This window comes from Camponotus floridanus, unplaced genomic scaffold, assembly GCF_003227725.1.
Source record: "Camponotus floridanus strain SB8 unplaced genomic scaffold, Cflo_v7.5 scaffold165, whole genome shotgun sequence".
NCBI lineage: Eukaryota > Metazoa > Arthropoda > Insecta > Hymenoptera > Formicidae > Camponotus > Camponotus floridanus.
In genome coordinates, this window is record NW_020229287.1 from 329,448 (window position 1) to 346,417 (window position 16,970).

Below are 16,970 nucleotides of genomic sequence, written 5' to 3' on the forward strand. Positions count from 1 at the left end.
AAAATTATTGTATCCTCAATATTTTTGTATTGGAATTCATTTACTCTATTTTATCTCTAGAATATACTATTACAGTATTGTAAGGAGATACTCTGTATATAATAATGCTTTGAAAGATTTAACTTGTTCGCTATTTTCTGGTCTTTATTTCCAAGATTCTATCTCATCTATACAACTTTTCGAATGACCAACATTTAGAAATAGATGCTGAACGTCTCATATTTTAATAACATTACATATGTTTACCACGAACCATATTGTATTATTGTAATCATTTGCAGTAGAATTACTTATACTGTTTCTGTTTTATTTTTCTTGTTTCTTTAAAAGCAAATTTTTTTATATAGATTAAACAGCAAAAAATATGTTCCGCGATGATACATAATATGAATAAATATTGCGTCTTATAACTGGCAATATAACGAAAACAATATTATAATATATTTCAACAACTTTTCCTTTTCATTAACTGAAAAATTCAACCAATCTAATTCATAATACTTCAGCCTTGTAGTAACGTCTTAATTCATATATCACCTTTTTGTGTGCGCACGCGCACACATACATGCACACATATTTTTTTTTATTTTTCTCTTTCTCTCTCTCTCTCTCTCCATTTTTATATAAAATGTTTCACATAAAATGTTATAAAGTGTCTCCGAAACTTGATGTCATACAAAAAACATTCCAGCCAAAATTTATATTTTTAAGAAAGAAAAAGTTAATAAATATTTGAATTTTAACTAAGATCATTTTTCATATCAATCAAGGTTGTATGAAGATAAACTTAGTTTTTTTAAAATAAAATCTTAATTTTCTTATACAAATGTTTCCCAATATTCGGCATTAAAAGTTATAAAAATAGAATTGTCAAAAATTGAACTATTTTAAGATATTTCTCTCTTTCTCTCTTTCTCTCTCTCTCTCTCTCTCTCTCATAATTTACATAAAATTATGTCAAAAACTGAAGTATATAAAATATCTCATAAACTATTCATTCTATTTTGATCATCTCTAATTTTTGACGCCGAATATTGTAGAGAATCGATTTGTACAAAAAAATTAGGCTGATCCTATTTGAAAAAACTAGGTTGATCTTAAAAACAACTTTAATTAAAATTCAAATCTTTTTATCAATATTTTTTCTTTCAAAACTCTATCAATTTTATCCGAAACATTCTTCGTACGACGTCGAGTTTTAAAGAAACATTTGATGTGAAACACCCTGTATTTATATGTAAGCACCAGATTTAACACAGCACATAAACATATGCGTCCTAATGTTGCAGAATCGTGTTACTTGCCGAAGTGGTAACATTAGCTAAGATTTTCGGTAAAACCGTCGTCGACGCATTCAGCGATCCCTCATCATTCAATAGGCTTGCGGTGCTATTCGACAATAATGTGGACATCCAAATTGTAGTTAGCACATTAACGGTCTTCGGTTTCGGCATCACCGTCGTTCTCTCGACGACAGACAAAGTGGAGGATATGGCGGTCGTCAAGATGCTCGTCGTCACGTTGCTTAACGCGGTTGACGCGGTCTGAATCTTGGTCAACTTGGAACACACGTCCTTGGCTTGCACAGGTGGTCCGAGACAAGCATCCATCATATACGCCAGTAGAGAACCGATGGTCAATCCGGTTGTATACGATAACGTCATAATGTTACCTATCGAAATTATATGTCGTATTAATTTTTCAACTTATAAACTATAACAGATTCTGAATTTTGGATTTATAATAAAATTTTATACCTGCGAGTTCTCGATGTTCCTCCGGTACTTTACTTGGTGCTTGGATCATAGGTATGGAACCGACTATACCATTCGTAAGACCGAGCAACCAAGAGAACAAAAGCGGATATCCCTCGCCGGAGAGAATAGGAGCACCACGTGGAATTGCGCAAAGCAGAAATAGAGGAATAAGTATGACCCGCGCGCTAGAGAAATAAAGTAGTTGCGTACGTTTCCATTCGTAAGGTATTAAAGCAAATACCTATAAAAGAAACCGGATAATCCATGTTATGATCCTGATGAAACATTTTTTAATCATGTCGTTTCATACATTTAGCTCATCTTTACTTAAAAAAATAATAATTCTATAAAAAAACTATCTATTTTTATTAAAAATATAATTCTAATGTTTTTTAATTTTAGTTTTCTATCAATTTTCTATCCTTTTCATTAATGTTCTATTAATATATCTAATACACTAATATACCTAATATATTATTAACTTGCAATCTTCGAGCGAAATCTAATTTTTCAATTAAATGTTCAAAAGATATTAAAGTGTAAATGTAATATAACAATATAAAATTACAATATTAATCAATAGAATGAAAAATAAATACAAAACAATGAAAAAGAGCAGGATTAATGTTACTAATTTAAAAAAGAGCAGGATTAATGTAAATAATTTAAATAATGGGTGATATTATACCTTGCCGAGTAAATCAGAGGCGTTGAAGGCGGTCATTAAAATAACCGGCATCCATGATTCAAACTTGCAAGATATTATTTCCGACACGATTCCTGGATACAAGCAAAGCGTTACGAAATAAGCGACTCCAATGCTAGCCATGTATGGGAAGATCAATTTGGCAACTTCGAGTCTTGCGAGTAAACCCCCTAAAAAATTATTTTAAATTTTCACTATGAATTATAAAATTGAGATATCTTACGATTTGTATGCGATTTTTACAGAATCCAGTGTAAAAGATAACATCAAATTGTAATATTACAAGTTTGTGTAATGTAAAAAAAATTAATTGATTATTATTAATTTTTAATGAAGTAGGAAAAAGTTGTATTCTCTTACTTTTTATGCCGGACCATGGTGTACTTGTGCTTTGTGTTCCATAAGCACCTCTCATAACCACGACATCTTCGACTTTGTAAGTTGGTCCAGCGCTACCAGGCGGATTTCCTGAAGGTGCGCTAGGTTCATAAACTGGATTGCTGAATGAGAATGCAGAATATTGTCGAGACGCTGAAACAATTATATTATTCAGTCATATTATTGTCGTAATCTCGATTCAATAGCACATTTTTCTCGAATGTAATTCGAAGAAATAGTCTTCTAAATAAATCTAATATCATTCTGTACTTAAATCATACAAAATCAATTTCTTACCATTTAAATCGGTCCCACTCGCGGATTCTGTCCCCAACGGACTCGTTTGGATCTTCAACACTCCGTATTGACCTTTCGAAGGATCACCGATTTGGTCTAACGGATCCATCTGAAAATAATAATACACATTAATAATTATTTTTAATAATTAGTTTTTAATAAGCATACACTAATGATTACTTTTCAATATAATCTTCAAAAAGATTGATACTCTTGTTCTATTTAGCATGAATTTGAAGATTCCCTCTCGATAAAAAAAATCCAGCACTTAATATTTAAATTATTCTTGAAAAGCATTTTTTGCATCAAGGAGATGAATCAAAGATAGAAGCATGACCTTTTCTGAAGCAAATCTTAGACCTCTTTCTTATCAAATTTTCTCATGATAATGTGAAATCTTACTCTGCATCAAACTCAGGAACTTTTGTAATCATTTGATTGAAACATTCTATTTCAAGAATGATTTAAATATCAAAAGTTGAATTTTTATCAAGGAAGCATTTTCAAATTCGTGCAAAACAAGTGCATCAATCATCTTCTTGAAGAATATATTGAAAAATAGCTCATTAGCTTATATTTTAACACAGTCTAATTTGTGCATAAATGCTAAAAATAATTGTAATAAAATAGGGAATTTTATTTTTTTATCTGCCTTCTATTATAAATGAAGTAATTACATGATATTATGATTACAATTACATACCAGTCCGACATCTTCTGTTGGTTCCAAAGTGATCCGGTTTCTTTCTTGGCATAATGTTATGTAAAATTGCACAAAGTCTGTCTTCCGTACTACTTGATGTAAAACAAAACACAACAAGATCGTCATATTCGACAGAACAAAAAACATGGATGTATTACCACGCTCATCATTGAGTAACGATTTTGTTATTATTCGATTAATTGATACCCAAAAGCCAGCAACACCTAAAAAAATGCAATAAAATATTTTTGTATATATTATATAATATGTTCCAGAGTTGGGCTGAAAGAGCAGCATATTATTCGTAATATTATCTATAATATATATTTTTAAAAAAATTTCTTTTTTTATAAAATTATTAAGAAAAATCTTTTTCGATTTCTCAAATTTAATACTAAGTTTTGCTAAACTATAATTACTCATAAAATGTACGCAAAGACTCACTTTCTCCAGTCATCACAGCTTGAGTATATCGACTGGGAAGCATTGATGTGTATCCATAAAAACTCGATTGTTGAACTATAATAAAAAAAAATAAGATATAAGAAAATATAAGATTTTTGCAGAATTAACAATTAATGGAATTTGTTCAAAAAAATGTTGCTAATTTTAATTTAATCAGATTTAATATATAACGTAACTAAAAATTAAGGCAAAGAGCGTGAAAAGTTATCACATAATTATATACATATACACACATATACAATATTTACATACAATATTTCTTAAATTATATTTACCACAAATAAATTATATTATTATTAATTAGTCGGAAAATTAGATTTCCGAATATTCCTTTGATCTGAGATATTAATCAATAAATTATTAATAATTTCTTTAATTCTGTACCTGTACAACCAAGTGATACTATTGCAACGGCAACTAAATTAATAGTATAGGAAGTTGCAACACCGAAGAGTTCCCACCAAATCTCGCAGATCACCACAAAGTTCAGAGTAACAAAGGAAACTAGATATCCTACAAAATAAAGATTAAGTTATGTATATTTTGCTATCTCATTTTCTTACCATATATAAATAAATTGAAGCAACGATTATAGTTCGACACAATCTATTTTTATTAAGAAACTAAATGACAATATTAATTCAGAGAGATTAAAATAATCTTTATTATCAAATCATCTCAAATAAATAATAAATCATACAAAAATCTAATTATTAAAAATTATACATAAAGTATATGCGAAATAATATTTTCAAAGAATATAAAAAATTGTACACATATAATATTATTACAAATAATTTTATAAAAAACTCTAAAACTCATTTAATATTTCCATAATTATTAATTATATTATTAATTATATTATTGTCATAATATTCACTCTAATATAGTTTGATTAACTTTATGTATTCTTCGCATATCTTACCAAACGTGATTCGTGTATTCAGCGATAAGGTTTCGACCAATATATTGTTTGCAAAGACTGCAAAGAAAGCCATAATAATGTAAACGACAGACATGTCGAATATCACGGTAGTTCCTGGATATCTTGCTTGAAAATAATCTACTGCTATAATGAAACTGTAAAAAACAATTACATAATTGTCAATATAAAAATTGCAAAGATTTTATAACAAAAATTTAAGATGCATGTTTCACAAAATTTGATATGACAAAAACATGCCATGAATAAAAAAATTCTTTACAGAATAATTATTAAATAAATTACTTAGAATAATTACCTCAAATAAATATTAAACCAATAAATTACCTCAAATAATTATTAAATAAATTAGAATAATTTAATAATTATTAAATAATTACTAAAATTAATAATTATTAAATAATTACTTAGAATAATTATTAAATAATTACTAAATAAATTATTTAGAATAATTATTAAATAAATTATTAAATTATTTAGAATAATTATTAAATAAAGTTTTTCGTAAAAGCCACTAAAAATCGCTTACGATAGAACATCAATTGCATTAAATATCACGACGATACGATTAAATTATTATTAGTAATTCTCTTGAAGCAATCCAGTTGTTGAAAAATAAAAGGACTAGTCTGCGAAGAGATTTTCAATTCTCAATAATCAACACAAAGGATATGCATGTGTGAGAATTAATAATGCACGTCTGTGCAAAAGGAGACCTGTTGTAAGGTAGAAGAAATCCTATGCCGCCAAGAATCAGAGCCATGTAAATGAAGTTGCATTTGTCGACAGGCGGCGAGAGATGCGTGAATCCATTCGAAAATTTGAACTCGTTCATGCCCCTGGCCTTGCCCAGTTGGACATATCCCCGGCTCAAGTTTTCGTCCATATTGCAATTCGAAAAGAAAAATCGGAGCGGGAGGAGGATTCGAGGAGATCGACGATCTGGCGGCGACGAACTCGATAATCTTCTTTACGAGTCCATGGCTCGCGAACGCGGATTCGCGCGTTCGCGTTCGGCAGCTTCCTCGCTTGCGGCGAGTGCTCGCTTCCTGTTCGCCCGAGGTCCTTTAATCGCGCACTATGATTACTGTGTTATTTATTCCCTCGTACTGCGTATGCCGGGTTCTCCCGTTCTACCCTCGAGCGCATGCTTTGACAATTACAGCATTGATTTCTGCGCGCGCCGAATTTTCATGCTGACCGATGCCCGGGTATTCGGATATCCGATATCCGGTCTCTGCGCTTTTCTTCTTTCTTCGGCAAGGAGAAATCACACGGCGCGCGAAAATTTAAATTTTGCGAGTTTGCAGAAACATATTTTTCATGTATTTTTAATGTAAAAATTGTCTTTATTTATACAATTTTTATTATACAGAAATTCATATTTCATATTATTCGTTACAATACATGCAATAATCACAGACGTTTCATGTCATCTTTTTTTATATTTTATAACGCGTAATATTGACGTATATAATATTATATTATATGTAATATTATGTTATAATATTAATAATATAATGTAATATTAAGATGAATCAAAAAATGATCCGAAACATTCGTGTTTATTGCATGTATTGTAATTTAAAATATATTAATAATTAAAAGAAAGAGGAAGGTTTCTTTTTGCGCTCCAATTAGGCTTTATTGGCTCTATTTGTCAATTTTTTAATTAATTTTTAATTATTATTATTTGAGCCAATGTTTTATTTTAATTTTAATATTTATAAATAAAGAATATTTTTTGTGTTATACTTTATTTTCAATGATGAATCATTGTGATAAAGATCACGTAAAGATGGCGGTGGCAATGGTGATGGTGGATGATGTGTGATTAATATATTGTATCAAGGAATATATTAATAATTAATTATATTATCAATACAGGGAGAGAAAGACTACTCAAAACTTTAGATTTGTATTAAAAATTTAGTGTTTTGCATTATCGATACTTGTGTTACCGACGGAATAACCCAAAATTATGTTACCTACTGAAAACATTCATGATTAGCTTCGTAGTTCGTGTCCACGTTTTTATTTCAGAGGGCGCCTTTAGGAATTACCCAAGTGATGATTACCGAAGTGACCTATGACGTTTCTTATTCTTCTTTCTGATTGAAATTAATTGAGGCAAATATTTGTTTAATTAAACGGTAGTATATATTAAAATAAGACAAATATATCTAAATCTAGAATCTTAGATTTGAAATGATAAAATAGAGAAAACGCCAACTTCCTCTCTCTCTCTCTCTCTTTCTCTCTCTCTCTCCCCCTCTCTCTCTGATCTAATTTACCGATCGTTTGATACTCGTATCAAGTAATGAGTTTATTAGCCATTTACTAATTATTTATTAATTTTTAAAATGCGTATCAAACCATTGATGTAAATTGGGCCTCTCTTTTCTCTTCAAAGGCACGTCGCGTGAAAAGTTTTAGTGGTAACTGTAAGCAAGTCGACCAATCACAGTCCAGCATTCTGAAACGTAGTAGGAATATTTAACTGTGATTGATCGATGTGCTTACAGTTACGATTAAAACTTTTTCGCATGTCGTGACTTTGAAGTTCTTAAAAAAGGATCTTACGACAGTCATCGAAGTGTTTGTTATCCGTCATATATTTTTGACATAAAGAAATATGTCATTGAACACGGCGCATACCAACGGTGGAGTTCTTCTCCACGCAGGTGAATGGTGAGATCTTTTGACAAATTATACGGAATTTATTTTATCCGCAAAGTTACATGTATCTCGAATATTCTTGACGTGACGTTTAACGTGCAATAACACGTAATATCGTCATAGCCTTTAATAATCATTATTTTATCGCCAACGTCCTTGTTGAATCAGCCTATTATAATTACACACTTATGCAATTCGAGTCGTTTAAGCGAGATAAATTTATAAACTTTACGAGTAAAATTGCATACAAATTTTTATTTGATTAATTCTTCACATGTACGTAATTTTTTTTTCAGCATTATACTCTTCTCCGACAATGTCACGATGGAATTTCACGGACAGGAGCAGCCGGAATTCATCGGGAAGAAGCAAGGCAGATTGTACTTGACGACGCATAGAATGATTTTTAACTCCAAGGACCAAAGGGACAGGATGCTGTCCTTCAGCTTTCCATTTGTGACATTGAGCGAAGTTGGATTGGAGCAACCAGTATTCGGGGCAAATTATATAGGTGGCAAGTGCCGTGCCCAGCCGAATGGTAACTGGATCGGAGAATGCAAATTTAAGTTACGATTCAAGAGCGGAGGAGCAGTGGATTTTGCGCAAGCTTTGTTGAGAGTAGCGTCAATGGGTGAGATAAAAAAATAAATAAGATACATTCTTTTAATTTTGTTTGCTAAGATAAATAAATAAAATATGTTTGCAATTAATAATATACAATGAAATTAAGCTATTTCTGATTTTATATATATTCTTCATGTAGTCAGATAACAATAGAATCAATAGCATTATCACTGATATGATACTATTGATAAGAAGAATTTTTATCATTTCAATTTTCTTGTAAAATATTAAATGTATTAGTTATGTTTTTTATATGACTTTTAGCTCAACGCAATGGGCCTTCCAATGATGCGCCACCACCATATACCCCTCCATTATCCGATTGGTATCCTGCGCAACCTTCAGCTTATCAGCCTCCACCAACTGGATATTATGGATGGATACCTCCAACCAATGTATTTCCCGATGTTCCACCAGGTTGAATATCAATTCTTCAGTTCCCAATATTCACTCATTTTTATAAAAAGAAATATTTTATATGACCTGAATGTACCTCTTTGGTAATCATACTACCATTATTTTAAACAACTAAATTCTGCTTGATATAGAATAGTCTTTTCTTTAATACATTTTTTTAAATAGATTTTTAAATCATGCATATTAAGCAACAGTAATAGATTTTTATAATAAGATTTAACAGAGAGAGAGAGAGAGAGAGAAGGAGAGATATAGTCTTCTCAATCATCACTAATATAAAGAAATAGTTGAACCAGTCTCACTTCTCAAACATTTCAATTTTTTTCTTTACATTTTCTTTGAACACGTTTCTAAAGAAACTTATATTTATCTCACATAAAAAATGTTCAGGTATTTACCTTCACATGTAACATATTCAGTGTACAATATCTAAATGCTTACTCTCAGTAAAAATAACTAAATTATTCAAATTTTATTCTCATATTCTTCAAACTTTATTTTCAACTTATTATATAATGTTAAAAATAAGATAATATAAAAATTTGCATTATTAATGAGAAAAACTATTTGCATCATTTCAAAATTTGTATCAATTATCTTTCTATATGCATATAGATATTATATGCAAATTTTTATATTATCTTATCTCAATATATATATATATATATATATATATATATATATATATATGATAAATTGTTTCTTTTATTTTCTAGGAAATACGGTCTTTGTGACGGATAGTCCGCCACCGTATCCCGGTATACAGCCGGGATATGGATATGCAAGCGGGCCGCCGCATCAAGGTGCCGGAGGTGTAGGTATGGGACAGTCAGGATCTCCCGGATGGGCTAATCCGAATTACAACGGCCAGCCGATGTCTCAAGCAGGTGCGTATCCCGGCGGTTACGGACAACCGCCTTATAGCGGTTATTCACCTAATCCACCACCGTACTCGGCGTATCCGCAAAGCAGCTATGCACAACCTGGATCGTATCAACAGCCGGGATCTTATCCATACCCACCTCCATACTAACGAATTGTAACAAAATGTACATGTATATCTATATATCTATATATCAGATGCTTCTCGTTAAAATTGAGAGTTTTATGAAGACACTATTAAATTAATATATATATACATATATTATGAACGCTTTTCTCAGAGATTCTAAAAAACGTTACACCGAATTTAAACAACAAGTTACTTCCGAATATTTTGTATATAAACATGCAATATAATATTTGGAAAAATTATAAAAGAATATTTTAAATATTCTTCGAGAACGATATTTGTATTTGCAAAAGTTTTTTTTTTTTTTTTTTTAATTATGCTATCTCTTTCACAATTTATTTGAACATAACAAACAATTTATATGTATTTCATAAGATTATAGTTATATTAGACGTATTATTAATATATATATATATATATATATATATATATATATGTATATATATAGTATTAAATATTGATTAAAGATAATTTGCTGTTTTATTCAAACCTATCAATGTGAGAGATTTCTCTTCAAAATAAAGATATGAAAATAATTGAATGCATTAAATAGCTTAAAAAAAATTAATGTGGCGATTCTGTAAATTTAAAAGTTGTAAACATTAAGCAACGCGATTGCATAATTCGTCCTTGTTGATCTGAAATAGGATTTGGCTTTCACTTTGCTCACAGTTAATATCACATAGTTGTCAGTTAATAGTACGAAACGACTTGAACAGATAGATATAGTAGAGTTTCTGTGTCTTAAGTTGCTTCTTATTATAATACATTGTGAACTTTCCATACTTTTTTTTATATATGGGTGCATAAACAAAGATTTTTTTTGTTATTGACGAAATAAATGATTTACATCTAATCTGATAAATATATTAAATAAAAAATAGAGGTGAATACAACGAATTTAAGGTCCTTTATTTAGAATTTGCCGTCATAAAAATTATATTTTTATATAACACATTATTATGATGTTTAATAATTATTAAATACGTTTTTGTATACACTTAACTATATTAATTTTTGATAAACACCCATAGAAAAAAATAGCAATTAACTTTCGACAATATTTAAAATTATGCCAAAGAAAGATAAATTCAGTGCATCAAATAGAAATAATATTTGTATGTATTTCATTAATATTTTAATATTAATAATGTTAAAAAAATATATGAATCCCACAAAATAATTTGTTATCGCATTGAATTTTATTAATGATTTGTCAGAAATCCTCAGTTTTTTTCTTGAATGAGAAATGAGAATTTTTTAAATAGTAATCATTTGCAATTTTTTAAATTCTTATGTTAAATTTCTGTACACAATTTATTAAATCGTTAAAATAAATATACTTATCTATTTGCATCATAAAATTTAATATTAGCAAAAAGCTGATTTTATGAGCGTTATTAAGGAAAGAAATCACCTTTTAATTTTGCAAAAAATTGTCATTGAAATTTAATGCGACAGCAAAATGTAATATATTATTAATTTGTATCAATTTGTATCAAAGTATTATTCGACATATATTCGATATTATCTTTTTTTTATTTATCAGATGCAAAAGCCGCTGAAGCTGCGCAGAGCGCATATTATGATCCTAATAGACCTCAATGCGCTTACGTTCCACCACCAGAATATTACGTAAGCATTACATTTTTTTAGATATACATATAAAATATTAATTTGTAATGGCAACCTAAATTTATCATTTTAATTTTTTTAAACACAATTCACGAAAGAAATTATTTTTTCAAATGCATATAAATCATTTGTTCCTTTAATACACAAAGCAAAATATTTTTCATCTTATTCTATTATATTATAATTTTTGTCGGTTTTTTTTTATTGTGAAAGAGATTATTTTATCTAAAAAAATTTATAAAATCAAAAAATATCGAAGTTTTGATCATCGTTCTTATCTAATTATACTATCTACATTAATATAATTACTGTTCTACATTCATATAATCACTGTACTGTTAGTTTTTAGATTAGGAAGATTTTACACATACACACACACACACACACACACACACACACACACACACACACATACTGTATTACAAAACAATACAAACAGGTTGTGTTACATAAAGTGTTACAAGATTTCTCCAAAACTTAATATTATACAAAAAATGTATACGATTTCGAGAGAGAAAAAAATATGATAATCTTGAATTTTAATTGACATCATTATTCAAGGTCATGTGAAGAGAAATCTATTTTTTTTTTAGTTGAAATGGCATAATTTTTTTTATATACAATAAATCGATCCTTCGCAATATTCGACGTCAAAAGTTGTAAGAATAAGATGATCAAAAATTGAATAGTTTATAAAATATTTTATATTTTAGTATGATTTTACATTATTTATGAACATCCTGTATATTTGAAATCTCTCGATCTTAGATATATGTAATAAATTTTTTCATCATTTCAGGAAAGTCCGCCGGCTTATGCTAAGAAGTATCAGTGAATATTTGTTGCAAGTGAATTATATAGTGCAATCGATATGCATTCCACTTTAGACGAATACTGCAAAATTGTATGTTGTCGTGTATTTAATATTTCAGACATATGTACACTATGTTCATTATACAGCAATTCTTGAATTTTCAAAATGCGTAGATTCAAGATGAAGGCTGAAGATGAATGCTACTATTGTTACAGCGCTATGCAACGTTAAAGCACAGGCATTATATATTGTAAGGTATTTGCAACTATGTATTAACGCGAGTATTTAAAATTACTTCTTATGTACATGTTATTTCTTGAAATTGTATTGTTATTGTTTCACGCGAATCTATATAAAGAATAAATGTTTACACGCATGTAAATATGTAAACTATTTGTACAATTGCAAATTCGCTGTCAACACATGTATTGATCTTTTCGAAACTTTTATTAAAAATTACAAAAATGCATAATATTAACAACATGATGCTACAAACAATATAGTCGAATATAAAAACAAAGATCAATAGCGATCTTCGAGATATATTTCATACAAAATTATTTCTCTTATAATTAGAGAGGAAAAGAAACTGATTTATTTACAAAAAATAGCTTATTATAAAGCTATATTATAATATTTTGGAATATAGCTAATCATTTAAAATGTATTTAAATATCTTTCTTTTTATAATATTACTTTACTTATTTAAATGGTAGAAAAATCGTAGCATTAAATAATGAAATATTTGATACAAATACTATTATATCGAATACTAGATCGTAATCAGTCTCTGATGATATCTGCGAAATGATAAAAAAGTATGCTTAGAGTCCTGTCTAAGCAGCTTGTACGTTATATATAGATATATAATATTTGAGAATAATGGGCGTATAAAACGGCTTCTTCTAAGCCTACCCATATTCAGAAGTAATTGTCAAACTCAAATTTCCATTTTCAATGTGAGTACTGTGATACCAAATCCTCGTATCTAACAATACAATATCCGCTGCATCAACAGTGAATTTAAAAGATGTACATTCGCTATCGCATTCTGGCGTTGGAGCCACGATCCACGTTTTAGTACCTATTATCTGAGCTTGCCACATGAGTCTCGATATATAATCCAGCTATAAAAAAAAAATAATTGGAAATATTTATAAGTGTGTGTAATACAATTTCAAGAGAGTTTATGTCTAAAGATGAAAAGTTTTTTTCTAATAGAAAACAAATGTTAAAAAGAGCCTTCTCTTCATTGAAAAAAAATTAATTTAATATTTTTATTATTCTTACTAATATTATTTTTCTTCATATTTTCTGTTAATATATATATATATATATATATATATATATATATATATATATATATATATAATAAAAAGAACTCTTTAAATTCTTATATTTACAAATTATTTTTTTTTTCGAACATAATTTTAATGGATTAATGAGATTTTTGCGATACATTATTCAGATAATTTTCAATTAGATGCATAACAAAAATTTGTATACTTTCCGTAAAAGGACTAAAGAAAATTTTATTAAAAATCTCGAATTGAGACTTTTTAATTACACACTATAGACCAAGAAAAATTTGTGTATCCTGTGCATTAATTAGTTTTATTAAAAAAATTAATTTTCGATTAAATTAATGTCTATCATCCGTGTCTGGTTTTTATGTCGCAAATTTATGTTCTCATATATAGAGAAATTTCTTTATTGAGAAATGTTTATTATGCAGCTAACTGAAAATTATCCAAATTTTGTCAAATTTCGTATCTTTATTCATATTTTGATATTTTAATCGTAAAAATCCCATTAATCTATTAAAATTACTTTCCAAGAAAAAAAGAATATATGAATTAATTTTTTTTATTATATTAAAATAGACTAAAATCTATTTTTAAAAGTTATAAACTATGTTTTTATAACTTTAACTATAACAAAGACAATTCAAGTTTAGTTTATTTTAAAAGAATTTACTCAATTAAAAAGTAATAATTACACAACTATATAGCCAATTGAAGTGCGATTAAAATAAACAATTAAAATAGCAATAATTCAAATCTATCATTTGAAAGAAAAATAGCGAAAAATCAGTTACTTGTAATAATTAAAATATAAATATATTAAATATTTAAAAAAAAATAAAATAAAAAGATATGCTTATTTTTCCAAAAAAAAATCGCATTTTATGAAAAATAAATTTTGTTCCTTCTCTCTCTTCAAATAAAAAACTCACATGCATGACGGCACCCTCCTCGTAACCCATGAAGATATAGTTGCTGCACGGAATTTCCGCGTCATCCGGCAGGAAATGAGGCACGCTATAAAAACGCTTCATGCCGTCCAGGATCCGCGGATGGCAATTCTTCCAGCCGACGTACCAGGGGTCCTCGCCCTCCCGATGAAGCGCTCGCGCTTCGCTCATCGCGAACACCTCGCGCAGATTCGCGAAGTCGCTCTTGAAGCGCAGAAACTGGCACTCCTCCTCCACCGATTCGTACGCGCCTTCGACTTGCTCGTACAAATCTCGAAAGAATTCCAAGGTATACGCATCGCGTGCGGGCCAGTCGCGGATCGCATCCTTTACTATCATAGGCCGGGACGAATAGGCGTAAGGACGAAATTCCTCCCTGGTCAAGTTCGGCAGAATCAACGGCGCCTTAACATCCCGGCAATAATCGCAATTCGATATCGATCTCGTGAACTCCCACACTAGATAATTATTCGGCAGCAGGCATCGGGTCTCTTGAAACATCTTAATTATAGTATTAAAGTATCTGTTGAAAATGCCGCATAAAAGCAACACAAATAACATCAGCAGTACTTTCTTCTTGAAGCTACGATTTGTCCCATTTTTCATATTGTCGATTGTCCTAGTGATGGATTTTAAATCCTTCAATGTGGCTCCATGTTGGATATAATTTTCGGTTAATTTCAGAAATGTTTTTCGTATGAATTCCGTGTTGTTGTTGTTTGTCACTGCCATCCTGTCATGATAATTTAAATATAATACTCGATCGCTCTTTCGTTCTGTTTCCGCAAGAAGCTACGAATAGCTTCATTTATGTAGCTTCTTCCTTTAACGAGCTAATTTCTTCATTTATATAGCTTCCTTAACAAGCTGATTTCTTCTTCTTTACTGTGAAATAAATCAAAATTTCAGTATATTCCACATATTCTTTACATTAGACGATATTTGTTATATAATTTGGATTGGATTTCGATATCAATAGTAATATTAATATGGTTCTTCGTGAACATCGCTCGTATTTGTACTTACGTTTATTATTTCTTCCTTGGTACAAATATGTATATTTGTATTGTACATGAATCATTACTTTATTTAGAATTTGATATGAACTGTTTATTTACATTCACGTGAAAAGATTGTGGAACCTCGAATCAAATTATAAGTTCAACATTCTTTCTGAACGATGTCTTGCCGTGTTATATGTCATGACACAGCAATTCTTATACAGATCATGATTCATAAAACACTATCAAATAATATATAATAATGATTATTATTATATTTGTTAAGTGATTATTTATCTATATATATATATACATAGGGTGTTCCTAAAATATCCATCTATTTTGTGAAATAGGAAAAGCACCTTTGATATGATAGAAAAAAAGAAAAAAAATATATAAACAAAATACATACTTTTATAAGCCTAATTTAATTATTAGTTTTTATCTGGCGATCTCATCAAATATACACACACACAGTCTCTTCAATCAACGCGATGTTTTGCAAAACACAAGCAACTGAACTTTCATAAATACATGAATTTAATGTATAATAATAGACATGAATGTGTATAATAATTTTGTTAAAATGCCTTTAATTTCACCAAAATAGGATAGTCACTTTAGGAGCACCCTGTATACGCGAAAACAGATCATACGTGTGATCATAAAACACCATCAAATAATATTTACGATATAATTATACAACTTATAATCAAGTCCACATTTTGCTCGACCTTGAGCTACATATACGCGACAGCGAGAGCTGCAAAACTGCTCTATTGATTACACAGCAGAAGACTTTCATCACTCTGTTGGTGGGGATTTCTCCTCCCAATGCCATTCACATCTGTCTTACGAATGGAAGCTGCAGCTAAGTACTTTAACAAGATGTTTCCTGCGTAGCGTGTTCAACAGATGTTTTCCGTTTCTAGTAGAAAAATAGCTTGCACGTGGATAGACACACAAACACAACACACAACACACACAAATACATACGCAGGGTGCACTTTTAAAAATATTTTTCATGTGAAGGATTCAGAGAAAGAACGCACCAAGTCACTTTATGTCACTTTTACAATAGTTTTTTAAAGTTATTTAATTTTTTAAATAAATTCTGATATGATTTTGAAGCATTAAAATAATCTTGATAATTCAACCTGATGTATGATTTTATTAGATTAATGTATATTTTTATATAAAAATCAAAAATTCCTTTTTAATGTGATTAAACGTATTCTTTCTCTGCACGCATCGCTTTTTCCTTCGACTTAAGCAAGTTCTTTTA

At 29.4% G+C, this 16,970-nt stretch overlaps 3 protein-coding genes across 5 annotated transcripts; 1 reads left to right on the forward strand and 2 right to left on the reverse strand.

Moving 5' to 3' along the window:
- Positions 1 to 938: 938 nt before the first annotated feature.
- On the reverse strand, positions 939 to 6,387 carry LOC105250559 (equilibrative nucleoside transporter 4). Its single transcript, XM_011256719.3, has 10 exons — positions 5,966 to 6,387; positions 5,232 to 5,386; positions 4,691 to 4,819; positions 4,286 to 4,360; positions 3,842 to 4,065; positions 3,139 to 3,247; positions 2,824 to 2,994; positions 2,446 to 2,633; positions 1,758 to 1,998; positions 939 to 1,672 (listed from the first exon to the last, which is right to left on the reverse strand). Exons 1-10 carry the CDS (start codon positions 6,133 to 6,135, stop codon positions 1,278 to 1,280), a joined length of 1,857 nt encoding a protein of 618 aa, XP_011255021.1. The 5' UTR covers positions 6,136 to 6,387; the 3' UTR covers positions 939 to 1,277.
- Positions 6,388 to 7,737: 1,350 nt separating this feature from the next.
- On the forward strand, positions 7,738 to 12,735 carry LOC105250558 (WW domain-binding protein 2). Of its 3 annotated transcripts, XR_889137.3 has the most exons (7): positions 7,738 to 7,940; positions 8,225 to 8,559; positions 8,817 to 8,969; positions 9,686 to 9,856; positions 11,531 to 11,616; positions 12,416 to 12,520; positions 12,604 to 12,735. XR_889137.3 is itself a non-coding variant. In XM_011256718.3 (6 exons), exons 1-6 carry the CDS (start codon positions 7,885 to 7,887, stop codon positions 12,449 to 12,451), a joined length of 837 nt encoding a protein of 278 aa, XP_011255020.1. In that variant the 5' UTR covers positions 7,738 to 7,884; the 3' UTR covers positions 12,452 to 12,735. The 3 variants fall into 3 exon arrangements, 2 of the variants coding, with proteins under 2 accessions (XP_011255020.1, XP_025262979.1); XM_011256718.3 differs by having other exon boundaries at positions 12,416 to 12,735; XM_025407194.1 differs by lacking the exons at positions 11,531 to 11,616; positions 12,416 to 12,520; positions 12,604 to 12,735 and having other exon boundaries at positions 9,686 to 10,186.
- Positions 12,736 to 13,208: 473 nt separating this feature from the next.
- Positions 13,209 to 16,792, reverse strand: LOC105250556. Its single transcript, XM_011256717.3, has 4 exons — positions 16,342 to 16,792; positions 15,711 to 15,927; positions 14,667 to 15,569; positions 13,209 to 13,557 (listed from the first exon to the last, which is right to left on the reverse strand). The coding sequence occupies exons 3-4, from the start codon at positions 15,414 to 15,416 to the stop codon at positions 13,342 to 13,344; spliced, it is 966 nt and encodes a 321-aa protein (XP_011255019.1). The 5' UTR covers positions 15,417 to 15,569; positions 15,711 to 15,927; positions 16,342 to 16,792; the 3' UTR covers positions 13,209 to 13,341.
- Positions 16,793 to 16,970: the final 178 nt, after the last annotated feature.

Coding starts and splice junctions, on each gene's coding strand:
- LOC105250559 (XM_011256719.3), bottom strand. CDS start 6,135: ATGGACGAAAACTTGAGCCGGGGATATGTCCAACTGGGCAAGGCCAGG. Junction 2,995..3,138: donor GAGTGGGACCGATTTAAATG/GTAAGAAATTGA, acceptor TAATTGTTTCAG/CGTCTCGACAATATTCTGCA. Junction 2,634..2,823: donor ACCATGGTCCGGCATAAAAA/GTAAGAGAATAC, acceptor ATAATTTTTTAG/GGGGTTTACTCGCAAGACTC.
- LOC105250558 (XM_025407194.1), top strand. CDS start 7,885: ATGTCATTGAACACGGCGCATACCAACGGTGGAGTTCTTCTCCACGCA. Junction 7,941..8,224: donor CTTCTCCACGCAGGTGAATG/GTGAGATCTTTT, acceptor TTTTTTTTTCAG/CATTATACTCTTCTCCGACA. Junction 8,560..8,816: donor GTTGAGAGTAGCGTCAATGG/GTGAGATAAAAA, acceptor TATGACTTTTAG/CTCAACGCAATGGGCCTTCC.
- LOC105250556 (XM_011256717.3), bottom strand. CDS start 15,416: ATGGCAGTGACAAACAACAACAACACGGAATTCATACGAAAAACATTT. Junction 13,558..14,666: donor AGGAGGGTGCCGTCATGCAT/GTGAGTTTTTTA, acceptor TTTTTTTTATAG/CTGGATTATATATCGAGACT.